The 18,247-nt window shown below is 41.2% G+C and overlaps 1 protein-coding gene across 1 annotated transcript in view; it reads left to right on the top strand.

Moving 5' to 3' along the window:
• Positions 1-17,945, top strand: part of LOC126263037 (uncharacterized) — a 164,226-nt gene extending 146,281 nt beyond the window's left edge. Inside the window, exons 4-6 of the mRNA XM_049960006.1 lie at positions 5,421-5,833; positions 10,369-10,563; positions 14,563-17,945. Coding sequence (XP_049815963.1) covers positions 5,421-5,833; positions 10,369-10,563; positions 14,563-15,337 — 1,383 coding nt within the window. The 3' untranslated portion in view covers positions 15,338-17,945. The remainder of the gene's footprint in view (positions 1-5,420; positions 5,834-10,368; positions 10,564-14,562) is intronic.
• The last annotated feature ends 302 nt before the right edge of the window (positions 17,946-18,247 follow it).

The following is an 18,247-nucleotide window of genomic DNA, read 5'->3' as shown; positions in this document are numbered from 1 at the left end:
GGAATTTTGCAACTTATGTAAGCTTCCTCACTCCCTCCCCCCACCCTTGCCACGCCACCTCCTCCTCTACCACCATCACCACCACCCTCCGCCTCTTGTCCTACACTTCAAGGCGATGTTTCCGGCGCAGATTTAACTAACGTAATAAGATTTTGTTTATTCAGAAAGGAGAACTGACGTAACAGGTAAACAGGGGAAAGGGGAAAGTTAAAAGCTGTGACCATGTACCTAGTACCCTATTCATATCCCTGTTTCACTTCAAATGCAATTTTATTTTAAATTATCAATTGTAGATGACAGATTTATATTCAGAAAAGTCACGTGCGTCATCATAAAGTCACTGTTTATTTGGTTAGCAAGAAATCTCAATCAAAGTTATGCTCAGGTTCGCAGTCTTTATTGTTTTCAAAATACAACTTTCACTAAAGGCAATCACGCTAGATTGTTCCCATATTATTTTTATAGAAGCTGTCTCACTGTACATCTTGATTTAAATACGTACCATTAAACGAACGCAGGGCATTTACTTTAATATATAACTTGTCGTCGTGTCTTACTATTTAGACACTATTGTTAACCTTAAAATTTGACTTAATCTTAACCACAATATCTTCTCGTGTAATATTAATTTCCTTTATTTTCATGGTGTTTCTCAGCGTTTCTCAGCTTTGCTCATCATCTACACCTTACCACAATTTCTTCTCCCGTAATAATTTTCCTTCTTTTCATGATGTTACTCATCTTGCACATATCGCAGTAGCTACTCACGTAATTTTAATAATTTCCTTTCTCTTCGTGATGTTTTTTAGCTTTACTCCACTTACATTATTCTCTCATTTCGTATGTCACTGCTCAATGGCAATTATCACGCCAACTCCACTTCTCGACTCATTACTCACGACGACTCCAAACTGATTACAAGAATAAAAACATTCCACGCTTGAAAAAACTGAACATTATCTAAAAATTGTATTGCCCATTCAATATCTGTCCGGTTACCAAAAAACTCGGTACCGGTGAATACGGTACACTTACTTGGATTTCCACCAATGCTAAGTAGTATATCGAGCACCATGTTTCCTTCAGGGAACTCCATCAGCTGCCAGGTTTTCAGTTTCCTCCCAGTTCTTGTCCTTGCAGTAAAGGATCCCTTGCAAAATTTTGTTTTCGTGTGTTACGAGGTACTCCTTCTATATCCACCCGTTTGTTTCCCAAACAATGCTGGTTTGGGGAGATTCTTTCACCTTTCATGTGTAGAATATTTTCCGCAAATTCCAGCCTTCTTGGCTATGATTTTGTGCAGGTTTCGTAGACCACTCCTTCCCGGCACTTCATCATGTGAGACGAGGCCGCGATAACTGATCACCAAAGTTCGCCTCAAGCATCGTTGGTAGTAAACATTGAGCTTTTGTGCTGATTTTACTAGTATTTTCCAGGTCACACATGCGTATATGGTCATCGGGAGAATGATAGAGGAGTACGGCCGAAGCTTTGTGCATATACTTACAGTCTAATTGCCATATGGATCCCATTCGTTGGAGCAATTCTGCTCTTGATATCTGCACATTCGGTCGACACCTTGTAGTACCTATACTCTGAATAGATACAGTTCCACTTTTTATATACGACTTGGCGATCTAGCGTGACAGCACATTTTCGTCTAGTTACTTCAAGCTCTTCTTGATCTTTAGCTGGTTCACGTTGTTGCTTTACCATCTTTCTTTCATCTATATGATGCGAAATCCGATCTTGAATCCATCACTCTTTCTGTGTTCCTCCCCGTCGCCTAACTGTCTCTTCAGCATGTGTATCTACAGAATCCTTGAATTCAAACCATTGCATTTCAGCGCTATCAGGTAGATCCTGAGGTGCCTGGAACCGAATTTTAAAGCTAATTACAATTGAATTTTTTTACTTCCTTGTCTTTTCGCTTTGTCACATCAAACGGTCGCGTAGGTTCTCGGCGTTGCACCGATATGAACTTAACTTTCAAGTCCTCTAGGCCCAAGAAATGGTCCGATGCAATATCTGCAGCACGAATATCTCGCAAAGATGTCTTATATCAGCTATTTGTACAAACGTAATCAATTTCATTTAGAGTGTTTCCATCAGGCGATCGTCAGGTATCTTGTCTCTCATTCTAAGTTGAAAGAAACTGTTGTCTTTATAGAGCCCGTGACGGCTGCACAATATTCCGAAACATTCACCATTAACATTCGTGCGTGGTGCTGTTGCAAAGGGTCCAACAACATGTTGAAAGCCATTACGGTCATTGCTAGGTAGCGCATTCTTGTCATTCATAAGAAGTATAAGATCATATTGAGTAAGGAATTCATATCACCAACAAGATGTGTAAGATCATTACTGGTTTTCGTTAGATACATCGTGCAACTGTTCACAAAAAGCATCCTTGTCTTAGTCGTTTGACTCTTCCGTTGGTGCACAGACCTGCACAATAGTTGGCCTAATGTGAACAGAAAGATAGCATGTAGCGACTATTCGATCATTAACTGGATTCCATCCATTTACAGCCTTAGCAGCTTTTTGACTAAGTGCTAGTCCAACACTATGCACCTATTGATCATTGTGCGCAGAGCACAAAGGACTGTTTTACCATGGGTGACAATTTGATCGCTGCTCATCCTACGAACATCACAAAGACACAGTATATCTAGTTTATAAAGAACGAATTCATGGCGTAAGTCTATGAGCTGGCCTGATTGATTTAAGCATCGCACGTTCTCAGTTCCAATCTGTGTGATATTTTTTTGCAGGAAACATTCCATTCCATTCATCAATATCTGTAAACCAAGTCGCGTCATTCTTGGATTTTTCAAGTCTCTGTCATGCCCTTCCGAGATTTAGATTTATGCCCGAGTTCAGAACTGTAAGGTTACGATCGCTGAATTTTTCTTGTTGTTTCTGTAGCGGTATAAAGTTTTACGGGGTTGGGTTGCTAACCTCACGTCCAACCTTCTTCCCTTCTCACCAGGGCTTGGGACTGGTAGTTACGTACCTATCATGCAGTGACTTCGTCATGTCGGAAGTGCTGAAGTTGTCGGTGAAACTTGTCCGACCGAACATGTTTGAACTTTGCCATTACCACAGTTGCGTTGTAAACAAACACTGCCAAAAAAGTCCAACGCGGCTCCATAAGTGACGTTCACAGCCACTGGTGAAGTATATGAAATGTATTCGCAATTGCGAATATGGACAACCATCAGCTATATAATGTAATGACGACAATGACAACTTGTGCCGGACGGGGACTCGAACCCGAATTTGCCGCATATCGCGAGTGGTCGTCTTACCATGAGGTTTTCGAGCACGTCTCACAGACTAATCCAAACTTTCATATGTCGTCAACCATGTGTCTACAACTTGTTTTCGTACATCTATTATGTACATTTCGATACAGGGGGACATTTTACTTCAAAGTTGCTTGCCCAGTGACGGCGGATAAATATGATATTGCAGTGCCTGTGTTACGCCGAATTACGATGCAATGTTCCTTCAGATACGCATGCAACATTGTCCTCGTGAAGAACGTCGCCGCTGCCACTGCCGCAATGGCCCACACTAACTGGCCATTTCGGACGCTGTTACACGTAACTTGAATTCATCCTCTAAATTTGCACTGTTTTGAATCACACTGAAAAAAGATTTCAAAAATATCTTTGACTCTTAATCACGTGTTACACAGTTTCAATTTGCCTTTGCGAGCGTTTGACTGACACATATTCGTTCGTCATATTGAATGACTTGTTGTTTTACCCAACATCATGTGGCGAACTGTTCGTTCGTGGGTATTTCAAGCAGTACCCAAGTTATGTAACGCACGTACAATAGCGCTATGGGGCTTGAAGATATTTCTCGAAGAAACGTCAATTCGTACTCCTTTTCCTTTTAAAAGCAAATTAAAATCCCTTTTAGGCGGTATCTCCTTTTATTCCGGAGACGCATTTTTAAATAGACCCATTTCCACATTTTATTTTTACACAATGTGATCACAATTAATATTTTTCCCTGATTGCCGGTTTTGGCTTATTATAGCCATCATCAGAAATCAGAACCAATAACGAAAAATAGAAAATTAAGTACTCCATAATTTCAGTAATGAAGTAATGGTACAAAACCGTACATCATTCCTTAGTTGGTGACGGGTACCTTATGTTATTACGCAGTGACTCCGGACAACGGCCCGCCATGTGGTTTGGAATCTTGGTCTGAATATGATTTATTATAACCGAAACCGGCTGCTTCCAGTAGAAGGAAAATAAATAGGATTTGGATTATGATTTTTTATTTTTATACGGACTGCAGTTGCGCAAGTTGCAACATTCTTATAATTCATCATGTATAGCAGAAAACCATTCATACACAAATTTAAGAGGAGTGCATAGGCCTACATGTTGATTTACATAAATCAACCCTGTATGAATATATCCATGCATTTAATATACATTCACTACTTCAAACACTACTTGATCATATATAGACAAAGGAACCCTAAGCCACCTGTTTTCATGGCACAAATGTGCCTTCGCCTGAGTGACATCGACACACAGCCATTACATCTTTCTGTCTCTATCTATCTTTCTGTCTGTTATCTATTACCCGTATGTTTTTTTTTTTTTATCAGCACCATACATGTATGAAACAGTATTAATCGCAATACTAGCGGTTTGCGGTTTTGAGATTCTAAGACACTTCAGTATAGATTCGTGAGGACCTAGTGACTAAATTTCAATGTACATTATTTATTAGATCTGAAGATGACCACATATTGATGGGAACTAGCCATATTATAAAAATAAATGTGCAACTGATGTGGCAAAATAAACAATTAATTTTAAATGTGAACACTGTTGCGGAATCTCTCGGCAGTAGTGAAAATGTATAATGAAATTGGTGAAATATAACTGTATTTTCATCTAGGAAGTATATTTCATTAAATTTGTAGTTTTTCTGCCGTCTCAGTTGTACATTTATTTTCATAATATGCCTAATCTCGATTAATATTTGATCATCTTCAGATCTTAAAAACTAAAATAAAGTAGAAAAGTATCACAGATCTGTAACACTTTTCTACGTATTTTAGAGTAATAGAAAATAGATACTTAATTTTTGTTTTGTTTTATTTATTAGATGATGAAGATGACCAAATATTAATGGAAACTAGCCATATTATAAAACATAAATGTGCAACTGAGATGGCAAAATAAACGATTAATTTTAAATGTCAACACAGCTGCGGAATCTCTCGGCAATAGGGAAATTATATTTGTTAACGGCTTGTAACGATTTGCAGATTAGCGGAATACTGCAGATTAAATACACGGAAAACGTAGATGTTAAGGTGAACCGACATCTTGCCCCCGTGTTGTTTTTCTGAGACGGTCTACCTTGTGTTAACACAGGACATAGCGGGCCTCGTGACAACGATATACGAGACACTGGGCTCCTCCATCAAAGTTCCTCACTACGGCAGCAAGACGATCAAGGTGAAGCTGACGGTGTCCCCGGACCAGCGCAAGAGCGCGGAGCAGCAACAGCAACACAACCAGCCGCAGCCGCAGGCGAGCGGTCGCAAGCTGAAGCGCGACCTCAACGTGACTATCCGCGAGTCGCGGCAGGCGGGGCCCGCGACACGCCGTAAGCGCGCCGAGACGGCGGCGCCTGCGCCCGCGGCGCCGCCCCACAGCTGCAGCAGCGGCTCCGCCACCGCCCCCGGCAGCGAGAACAACGACGACGGCGCCGCCGACATCTCGGAAGACGATGACGAGGACGAGGGCACTCGCCAGCACCCGTCCCCGCGGGTCGCGGTTGACAGGTGAGGCTGCTCTGGGTTTTCATATCTTTCACTTCCACGAGGATCATAATAACAAAGTGACTGACGCTCAACTTCTTTATATGGCAACTATCGCACCGTCAGCCAACTTCAAGCTGCGATTATACTGAGCGCAATAGTTTCGCGAGACCAGTCTCGCGTAGTTTGAAGAAGGTCCCCACCGCGAAACTTGTCAGGCGAGGTCGCTGCGCTGTGAGCCAAGCACCTGTTGGTGTTTTGAGTGTGAAACAAAGTGCTCCGCTTCTCTTGTTTGCAGCAGCCGGAGGTACGACAGAGCATGACGGCACGATTGTGTCGCTCAAATTGACGGGCTCACCCTTTTTTTTTTCGTGCTGTTTCACGCCTTGCAGAATAGCTTTGCATATTGTTTCGTGAGGCAAGTCTCGCATAATGTTAACAAACCCCTCGAATGACCTAGCTATCTCCTCGTGTTCAGTTCACATTCTCAGGCCCCGATTACTATAGTTGGCTGCAGATGACAATGGCAGGTGGTAACACAAATGCTGACCAAGTGATGTGACACAGTGGTTAGCACACTGGACTCACATTTGGGAGGACGGCGTTTCAAAGCCACGTCCTCCCATCCAGATTTAAGTCTTCCATAATTTCCCCAAATCTCTCCAGGCAAATGCTGCGGTGGTTCCTTTGAAAGGGCCTGACTTATTTTCTTCTGCACCCTCGACACAATCCAAGTGCATCCCCCATCAATAATGACCACAATGTCGATGGGACGTAAACCCACTGTTCCTTCCTTCTTTTAAAACAAATTTTATACTTAATTTTCGATGTGCACTTATTTTTGTGCCCTAGTTTTGTATTTTATGCAACGAAATTTGTGTAGCTAGCGCCATAATAGAAAAGTGATAAAGGCCAATATGATGCTGACATTATGCCACAGCCATGTAAGGTGTTTGGGTAATGGTGAACTGACAACAGGACCCCCTTTGGTACCGGTCAGTCACTTTTTTGATGTGGTTCAGGCACAGAGATTAATGTGGCTGGGTACTAATGTGGAGGTACCAGATTTGATTCCTGGTTGCCACCTCAGATTTTTTCAACTTTCCTATCAGACTTATCATGCCAAATGAGAAGCTGCAGTCTGGGGAGGATAACTGAGAGCAACATGTCTCCCAAAAGTGTTGCAAGCTGTTCTTTGGGATTCAGGTTAGGAGAATGATCTGGTCACATTATCTTTTGAATTCTTTTTTGGTCGAGGAATTCAGTTGCAAGATATGCCCTGTCCAGTGAAACAGTGTCATTTTGTTAAGGCAAAATGATCATCTATTGCCATAGCATAAGGATATGTAACAAACTATCACAGTTTTCCGAGAAAAGACTTGCAAGTCTCTGTGCACAAATTAGCTATCCCTCACACAGATACTCTCTCTCACAAAGGCAAAGACACATTTCCCACAGATGCTTTGACTTTTTGAGAAATTAAGACTGTTCTGCTGTAACTTTAGGCGATTCAGGACTTATCCATGAAACATTGGTGTGACTATTTCTTTGTGTGCTTTATCACAAACAATGGTTGTCAACACTTGTCAGTGGCCTTTGACTATTAGCTGAAGGGTCAGGATGCCGTAGTTCTAGACAGAAGTCGCTACAGTGTATGAGTAACAGAAGAGTTACTATGTAACAGTACTGCCATCTCATCTGAGCTTAAGCTGCCGCCAATCTACTTGTGGTCCTTGAGTGTAGTCTGGTAAAAGTGCCACAACACTCCTTGGGCAGTATGACTATCTGAGCTGTCTTAGTTCATGAACACAGTACCAATGCTACCACATGCACATTTCTGAAGTATTCCAATGTCAGGGGTGATTGGCAGCATTACTTACTGTCTTCGTTCGTGCCACAGTACAAACTATCACCCATTTTAAAACTGTGCTGTTGTCTGTTATATTCAGATGCAGGAGCAGTTTGCAGTGTTGTTCATTAATATTTAGTTCTGTTAAGAATCACTGTACTAAAAGGTACTCAACTTATTGTTAGTTACTTTATACACTCCTGGAAATTGAAATAAGAACACCGTGAATTCATTGTCCCAGGAAGGGGAAACTTTATTGACACATTCCTGGGGTCAGATACATCACATGATCACACTGACAGAACCACAGGCACATAGACACAGGCAACAGAGCATGCACAATGTCGGCACTAGTACAGTGTATATCCACCTTTCGCAGCAATGCAGGCTGCTATTCTCCCATGGAGATGATCGTAGAGATGCTGGATGTAGTCCTGTGGAACAGCTTGCCATGCCATTTCCACCTGGCGCCTCAGTTGGACCAGCGTTCGTGCTGGACGTGCAGACCGCGTGAGACGACGCTTCATCCAGTCCCAAACATGCTCAATGGGGGACAGATCCGGAGATCTTGCTGGCCAGGGTAGTTGACTTACACCTTCTAGAGCACGTTGGGTGGCACGGGATACATGCGGACGTGCATTGTCCTGTTGGAACAGCAAGTTCCCTTGCCGGTCTAGGAATGGTAGAACGATGGGTTCGATGACGGTTTGGATGTACCGTGCACTATTCAGTGTCCCCTCGACGATCACCAGTGGTGTACGGCCAGCGTAGGAGATCGCTCCCCACACCATGATGCCGGGTGTTGGCCCTGTGTGCCTCGGTCGTATGCAGTCCTGATTGTGGCGCTCACCTGCACGGCGCCAAACATGCATACGACCATCATTGGCACCAAGGCAGAAGCGACTCTCATCGCTGAAGACGACACGTCTCCATTCGTCCCTCCATTCACGCCTGTCGCGACACCACTGGAGGTGGGCTGCACGATGTTGGGGCGTGAGCGGAAGACGGCCTAACGGTGTGCGGGACCGTAGTCCAGCTTCATGGAGACGGTTGCGAATGGTCCTCGCCGATACCCCAGGAGCAACAGTGTCCCTAATTTGCTGGGAAGTGGCGGTGCGGTCCCGTACGGCACTGCGTAGGATCCTACGGTCTTGGCGTGCATCCGTGCGTCGCTGCGGTCCGGTCCCAGGTCGACGGGCACGTGCACCTTCCGCCGACCACTGGCGACAACATCGATGTACTGTGGAGACCTCACGCCCCACGTGTTGAGCAATTCGGCGGTACGTCCACCCGGCCTCCCGCATGCCCACTATACGCCCTTGCTCAAAGTCCGTCAACTGCACATACGGTTCACGTCCACGCTGTCGCGGCATGCTACCAGTGTTAAAGACTGCGATGGAGCTCCGTATGCCACGGCAAACTGGCTGACACTGACGGCGGCGGTGCACAAATGCTGCGCAGCTAGCGCCATTCGACAGCCAACACCGCGGTTCCTGGTGTGTCCACTGTGCCGTGCGTGTGATCATTGCTTGTACAGCCCTCTCGCAGTGTCCGGAGCAAGTATGGTGGGTCTGACACACCGGTGTCAATGTGTTCTTTTTTCCATTTCCAGGAGTGTATTATCATGAGTTACCACATCTTGTGACATTTTCCCTAATTTATGGAAACCAGAATAAATTTTCACATGGCTGTATTAGTGGAATGAAATTAGTTAAAGGAGTGCTAATGAGTATCCATGTTTAATGTACTCATGCGTCAACATCCTTATATGAATTGCATGTAATCATTGTGCATCAGTATAGAAATCCCTTCAAAAGTTGGAAGGCACAACTATAGGCATATTTCTGATTATGTCTCCCACACGTACATGTTGTTGTTGTGGTCTTCAGTCCTGAGACTGGTTTGATGCAGCTCTCCATGCTACTCTATCCTGTGCAAGCTTCTTCATCTCCCAGTACCTACTGCAACCTACATCCTTCTGAATCTGCTTAGTGTATTCATCTCTTGGTCTCCCCCTACGATTTTTACCCTCCACGCTGCCCTCCAATACTAAATTGGTGATCCCTTGATGCCTCAGAACATGTCCTACCAACCGATCCCTTCTTCTGGTCAAGTTGTGCCACAAACTCCTCTTCTCCCCAATCCTATTCAGTACCTCCTCATTAGTTATGTGATCTACCCATCTAATCTTCAGCATTCTTCTGTAGCACCACATTTCGAAAGCTTCTATTCTCTTCTTGTCCAAACTATTTACCGTCCATGTTTCACTTCCATACATGGCTACACTCCATACAAATACTTTCAGAAATGACTTCCTGACACTTAAATCTATACTCGATGTTAACAAATTTCTCTTCTTCAGAAACGCTTTCCTTGCCATTGCCAGTCTACATTTTATATCCTCTCTACTTCGACCATCATCAGTTATTTTGCTCCCCAAATAGCAAAACTCCTTTACTACTTTAAGTGTCTCATTTCCTAATCCAATACCCTCAACATCACCCGACTTAATTCGACTACATTCCATTATCCTCGTTTTGCTTTTGTTGATGTTCATCTTATATCCTCCCTTCAAGACACCATCCATTCCGTTCAACTGCTCTTCCAAGTCCTTTGCTGTCTCTGAGAGAATTACAATGAACTAATAAACCCATCGTAAATGTGCCTTATCACCTCAGAATCTACAATAATTTCTATGTGTATGTTTCAGTGCAAGGCTTCGGAACCGCAGGTATCAGCAGCACGTAGCTTCCCGATACCGCCAGCAGCACAGCACATATTGTGCAGATAGCAGCGTTCTGCGGCAGCGCACCAAGAAACGCTCTGGCTCACTGCAAAGAGAGGAGCTCCTTCAAATCATCCAGGCCAACATGGACAAGAATAACCTCGGTTTCCAAACCTCCAGGTACTTTATTAGTTTGAGTCATCATTAGTTATTAATTATACAACGTAGTACATTCCAGACACATAATTTTCTCTAAACAAATGTATTGTACTTGTGAACACACACACACACACACACACACACACACACACAAACTTAGCTCACTGGACAACAAATGAGATGCTCAGCCCACATAGATAAAAAGTAGTGGGTTCTGTATGTTTAGCACCAGTAAGAATTTACAGAAAGCACAAATCAGACATTCATTATACAGATATGGTTTGGCCATATGTATTTGTATTTTCACCTTACCCTATGTAGTTGTTGCACAGCTGTGACTGTTTAGTAGAAAGTGAATTGGACAGTTCTTCACCTTAACAATTTAAAGAAAAAATAGAAGAAACATAAAGCTTACAAATTTTGTTGACATATTTAAACTGTGAAGCTTTCATCCTGTGGACAATAATGCCTAAGGCACAAGTTCTGCATGAAAAAGGTAGAAAAATATGAATTCAAAATAGTCCACAGAGGCATGGAAAATAAGTGAATTAACCACATGGGATGTTATATGAGACTGAAGATCACAATTCTAATTGAATAGGTACTGGATATTCAAATGAATTTTCATGCAACTTTTACCTTTAGAGTGAATATTAAATACCAGTACTAAAAATTATCTAATCATTAGATCCTTTTCTGCCAGATGAGTCAGCAAAAATATGGTAACATTATGCAGCATTTTTGCTCTTGTTGATCTCTCTACTGAGTAGCCAAATATGAATTTCAAGAATCCACTATTAAGTGTTATACACTCCCCCACCCCTTCCCCCCCTCTTCCCCTCCACATCTCTCTATTAATAAAGTTCTATCTGGTTACTTGTGGCTAAAAAAATTTGGTTTCGCCAGAATTTGAAACAAATGCTTTACCCTTGTAATAGTAATGCCTCTTACGGCACATCCCCAATATAACTCAGACCAAAGCTGTAATTTAATTCAGAATGTGCTACAAAATGCAAATTAGTCATTTCTTCATCTCTCATAATGAATCTACAGTAATATTATGATATGCATGTATAAACACCATCTTCTGCTGTCTCACATGTCCAGTTTTGCTTATTCTCTATTATTTCATGCAATTAAAGTCTCAGAGTGCATGGTCCTCTTGCATTTCTGCTCCCAGTTCTAGTGAGATGTATTGCTGATGTGGAATACACACCAAAGAGCAAATTCACACTTATCAGATACTGCCAGAGGTGAACATGTTACAAAACAACTCAACTGAATCCTACACCAATAGATTTGTAGTGTTACACCTACCCGTGTCACCAACAAGCACCTTATATTAAAATTTAAGGTCATTATCTTATGGCTTTATTCGGCATTAAGCTGTAAAAATAAGCATTGTTCACATTCTGATCAGTGAATTAAGTTCCTTGATGAATCACATTAATATCTGTGGAGTTATTCACTTTATTCAAGATGCAAAAAATTAAAAATGTTTTTGTGTACTACATAACCATACTCACTATTAGTGCTTTTTATGGAATGTTTCTACAAATGTACGATGAACTATTTGCAATAGTGGTGTTTATACTTATCATTAGTGTCATATCACCCATAGCAGCAGTGGCTTTCAAAATTGATTAATGTGAATGCCAGGGCAATTCCTTTCAAAGATGAGTGACTTCTTTGCCCAACCTTGTGCAAGCTGAGTATGTGCTTTATCTCTCATTATCTCATTGTCGATGAGATGGTAAAATGTCATCTTCCTTTTTTTTTACATTTTAATACAAAAAACAAAGAAAATCAGCCAGTCTCTCTTAGATTTCAGGCTTACGAACAGAACACATAGGGTACCCGCATTAAACATAACACAAAATGCAACCACTTGAGACATAATTGAGGTATTTATTGGCATTTTGCTTCTACAAGTACAGTAACTCAAAATGTTTTTTGTGTTTGCATGTGTGCATGCATATAACTGCATTGTTCAGCTAAACACACATCAGTAGCCATGAGGACTCAACAGCGGAAGGCATCTGTGTGCTTTCTCTCATAGAGTTAAAGTCTGTTACACTAGTACAACTTTGTTTTTGGTGTGAGTATGGACTGCGACGAAGTAATGATATTACTGAAGTGCCGCATTGTGGGAGGTGCATGCACAAAGAAGACAGTTCCCAGGTGGCCTTGGACTACTTATTTCTGTAAGTAAGCAACAAGAAAATATGAACAACAGAAACTTAATCCCTACAAAGAACACAAGAGACTGTCCTGATCAGATAAGAATAATTGTCAGTCTACAAATACAGTTTTATGAAGGTGCAAGAGAAAGCACACAGTCTGTCACCCTCAATTACTATCCAAGGTCGGAGTTGGTTGTGGCCACGATTGGTGGTGCACTGGCATTGTCTTCGTCTGGTAGTGCTGTACTGGTGACTCGTTGCTTACTCAGTGGTAGACTCTGTGTCACAGTCCGCCTCCTTAGCGAAGCAGTAGCGTTACCGCCTACCACGCAGGGGGCCCGGGTTCAATTCCCAGCAGGGGACTGGGTGTTGTGTGTCCTTTATCACTGACTCGCAAGTCACCAAAGTGGCATCAACTAAAAAGGACTTGCAATACGGTGGCTGAACTCTCCCGAAAGGGGCCTCCTGGCCAACAATGCCCTCTGATCATTTCATTCTGTGTCACACACTACTGGACACCTGTAGGTGGCAGTCCTATATAGGCCTTAGGGATACCAGGAAGTGGCCAGCGTCATGTGACTTCACGGATGCGATATAGTGCCAGCTGTGTCCAGTCATCATGGCACCCTCCATACTGCAGCAGATGGTGCAGTGAAGTTGCACAGTGTCGGCTGCAGGTGTCTGGCACAATGGCAACCCACAAGGCATTGCTGTGTGGTAGGTGTGCTGGAGCATCAGGCACCAGAGGTATACAGTATTCCTCTTCCCTTCGCAGGGCGATGGCGAAGCCATCTTGAGTCTTGACGACAGCCACAATGGAGGTGACAGCCAAGGACATAGTGAGTCCTACTTATCTAACAATCAAGAAATGGGACAAGCAGCTTTGTGAAACTGGGATTTGGCTTTTGATGACTGGACAGCACACCAAGTTGCATTTTTAGAGGCTACTGTTGAATTAATCCATACGTTCTTCCAGTGGAGCCCTCGTACATCAATCGGACAAGTAGCCAATTGCAGTTACCTTATTCAACAGTACACAATGTTGTCCAAAAAAGGTTGTACCTATGGATGTACAACTACAGCTTTGTCACAAAACCAAGCCTGCGAACAGACCATGATTTAAAGCATTTGCAAAGACAATTCTGGCAAAAATGCTCAAAAAAGAGGCATTCCTCAATTTCATCTGTTTCTCACATGACACTACATTCAACTTGTCCGGCATAGTAAACATGCACAACTGCTGCATATGGAACCCGCCACTCAATATAGTGACAAGATAGTGAATGTGACACTATGAAAACTAATTGTGGTGTGTTGAAGGACAGGGTTACAGGGCTATTTTTCTTTGTGGAGCCTGCAGTTAATGTAAAAAGTTACATATACTTGTTGGAGCTTTATTGTTGTGCAACAACTTCCTCGTGAGTACCAGATGCCAGTTTGTGATCTACTAGATCTGCACCAAATCATTTGTGCAGCTATCGCAAATGTTACACCTGCAGTGCTGCAAAACACCTCGAGAGAAGGGAAATACAGATTAGATATCAAGGTTTATTATATGCGTAAAAAAAAATTTTGAGTTACCATACTTGTAGAAACATAGTGTCAATAAATATCTCATTTACTCCTCAAGTTATTACATTTTACACTATTATATTATGTTTGACCAGTACAGCCTGTATCTACTATTATAAGTCACACGCACAGTTAGTTTCGGGTTGCCCTACTTAGATATTTTGTAACAGATCAGCTGTTTTGACCATTTCAGTATTCTTTATATTGCATATGACTTTATATTGTCAGTTGTATCTCTCCTCTAATCAACAAAATTGACTTTCAGGAAACAGTGCGACCGAGGTGGCCTGGTTGATATTAGACATGCGCATCACAGGCATAGGCACAAGACTTCTCATCGTGAAGAGGTGCAGCTGCACTACCTTGCCCACAGCCCTGCTCCTAACTGCTATCTAGACTTGGCAGGATTGGAACACAAGTTGCAGCACTGTCACCACGAATGTCGTCACGGTGTGGAGAAATCAGTTCAGCAGCTGCAGCACAGCAGGCAGGGCTGTCACACACGTGGACACCACCGCTCTCGCTCTCACGACTTGGGTCGGTCAGTTCCAGTTGCACCAGTTGGGACATCACCAAACCGGTATCCAACAGCGGCACACTTGCCACCACCGAGGGTCTGTGCGGCTGCTGATGATATCACATCGTCGCCCTTCCATTTCGGGCGGGCACGTTCGAAGTCCCACGAGGACCCGGGACCAGACCGCAGGAAATTGCCACCATTTGTTATGGGACACACATCATCACCTCACCACCTCAAGCATCGAAACAGGGAACAGGATCAGGCCCGTGCCATGGCCCAGGTGGTTCGTTGGCTGGAGCAGGAATTTTCGTCTGGCCTTGGCACTGCTGATAGGTTTGCATCTGGTAACTCTACACAACCACCACCTCCTCCTGAAGGTCCACCATCTGGCCAGCCAGAAGCAGGAAACAATTCTACAGCAGCAGGTGTCTCTTCTGTTGAGAGGCACGAGCACCATCACGTTCATGAGCACATACATCACCATTACCACCACTACAGGGAGACACCTGTCCTTGTCTGATTCTGGCATACGGCTACTATAGTATTTGATCTGGTCTCCCCGTTTCTGTGTCAGTATTTATTGTGTTATCACCCAAAAGCAACATATGTAAAGAATATAGTAATTGTAGTGCAAAAGACAAAGCTGTAATAAAGTGAACTAATATTTTCAGTTTATTCGTGGGTTTTATTGCCAGCTTTGACTGTGACAGAATCGGGTCAACATTTATTTATTTATTACAAGAATGATCTATCTGTTACCTGCAAAATATAGAATGATTGTACAGTTCTTAGGCCTACAGCAAAGCAGTGTAATCAAAAACTGACATTATGTTTGTTTAGAGTTACATTCTTGATTGTGCAGCAGATGACAAGAGACTGAAATTCTGTGGCACTGAACTGGACCTTCATTCAGTCATGTCTTTGTATGTCTTATGGTTGTAACCAATTAATTTATTTATTCTAATGTTCTGTGAGGTGCTATCTTATTGATTGTGGATAAGGAAATAGTTTATTTTTTCAATCAGTGCTACTGCAATGTAAACTAAAATAATGAATGTAGACTATTACATTTGCAGACTGATTGTAATCTAGAATCTTTTGTGACACTGAAGTAGCTGTGCGGCTGTATCAATAAGGAGTCTGACCAACAAGCTGTGGCAGTGTTGGGTACACAGTCCTTTTCCATTTGTGTTTCACATCAAACATATTCTGAAGTATTGCAGATATAAGAAACATAATTTTCTATCCTGTTCTTGACAGTATTTTCCTCAACACTGAACGTGGCAGTAGAAATATAATTTCTTGATTTAACATGCTCAGAAAGTCTATTGTTGTATCTGTTTTACTAAAATAATAATTACAATTTCTGAAAAACGTAGTACTTTAGTTTTCATTAATGTGAGTTAGAACAAAACAATTTTTTAATATGTGAAGGCAAAAAGATAACTTATGAAACAACAATAAATTAAAGCAAGTATTCATTTATTGATGACTGAAATATTAGTACAATTTAAAAGTCAGTAAGGCACAATACCTTGACTCTCAGTAGCATCTTATGTTTGTATAAACTGTCATGGTCTCCGATAACAATTTTCAGACATAGACTGTATCAATATATTGAATGAAGGAAGATTTAAAGCAATGAAGTTTCCAAGTAGAGCACAATGACACCAATTTGTCACAGATATTACATAAATTCAAACAGATTTTCTTGTCAAATGCGAACATGACTGGATATTGGTCTACAATGACATCTGCTTCTCTAAGAGAGCACTGTGTGCTGTAGTTTAGGAAGCTGCGTAACATGATATTGATCCAAATGGTATTATACTAGTCTTTAAATGGGCAAAGTACTTATATAATGATATGATCTACTACACATATATTTAATGAGCTACCAAATGAAATGTTATAATTTATTCCCCTTCTTTATAGTCAGAATCTTATGCATATTGTACATAACTATATTCTGTAAATAGTGAATGAATGACTTGTGTATTATGTTTCAAATACAGTGCATTTTTTTATGTTTGTATGACTTATCTACCTCCACATACTAAAATAATGACCTGTACAATTGTATTTGAATGGAAAATCTTTCTTATATTCATTCAAACTGTGTGCAGTTTGGACATTTTAATGAGCCTCAGATTCTGTGAATTTCTGTGGGTATGTTTGTTTCAAATCATACAATATGTAATATTGTATTCAAACTATAAACATTTTATTGCTGTTCTTTGCTTTTCTAATTTTTATGTCTGTTTTAATATATTGTATAGTGTAGATATGACAACTGAACTCGTGTCAAAATATTTATTTTCTGAGTTGTATAATAACTGCCAGTTTTGAGTGTAGAGAGGAGAAATATTGATATTATGTGACTATATTTTTATGATTACTGAAACTGCTCATTAGCATTAATTTTTGTGTTCATTTTCTGTCAAGTTCTCCTAAACAGTATTTCTAAGGGTATCGTCACCACATTTTTAATTTCTTCCTCCCATTTCAGAGTTCTGTAATATTCTCTAATCACACAAATTACAGACATAACTGTTTCTTGCTCTGTTTGTTTCAACACCACTGTAATACTGTTGTAAATCATACATATTGACATTTAATTACTGAAGTTACCAAGTGAGATTTAATTTCTGGTGTTCCATAGCAGACAAACAAGGAAACCCAAATATCATATGTTGTATTACAATTACATGTATCTGTGTTTGCCTCATTAATGTCTTGTTGTTATGTATGTGAAAGAGAACACATGAAGAGAAAGAGTTCACAGGTCTGTGATGTTATTTATTTGATTTTAAAGTGAGGGACTGTATTTATTAATTTGCGCATAAAATATGCTTTAAAGTCATTGTGAAGGTCAAATAAAAATGTTGCAAAACAGTAGTTTGTTTAAAATAACACCTTTCTGCTAATATCTTCCATTTGATACACTCAAAATGTCCTAATTTAACAGTGAGATACACTTAGAAATATACTCATACATACTGTAAAACACACTTATGTTGTGAATGAATAATGTGTCAGTACCTACAACAGCAATGTGTATGCCTGACAATATTTCACTGCAATAAATTACTACACTCGCCTATTGTATATGTGTTTCAATTAACTGTCAATAACTGAAGAACCTGTGTTACACAACATGAAAATTATAGAGAGTGCTTTCATCATAACTAAGGAAATTATGGTTAGTAACTACTGTATACCGACTGCAATCTGGAAAACAAAATAAAAATTTGCGATAACAGATTCAGTTTCATTACCATGCCTTAATGTGCAACCTGAGAATTCATTTAACCAATTACATTTGCTGTTCTACAAATGTCATGTAGTTACACAGATTTTGTATCAGATAGCTTGGACATGTCCTGTTGTGATTCAGATGTGACTAGAAATATTTTATTCAATCAGTGTG

The sequence above is a fragment of the Schistocerca nitens genome, chromosome 6 (genome assembly GCF_023898315.1).
Source record: "Schistocerca nitens isolate TAMUIC-IGC-003100 chromosome 6, iqSchNite1.1, whole genome shotgun sequence".
Taxonomy (NCBI): domain Eukaryota; kingdom Metazoa; phylum Arthropoda; class Insecta; order Orthoptera; family Acrididae; genus Schistocerca; species Schistocerca nitens.
The sequence above is the reverse complement of the archived record's forward strand: the minus strand, read 5'-3'. Positions and strand labels throughout refer to the sequence as shown.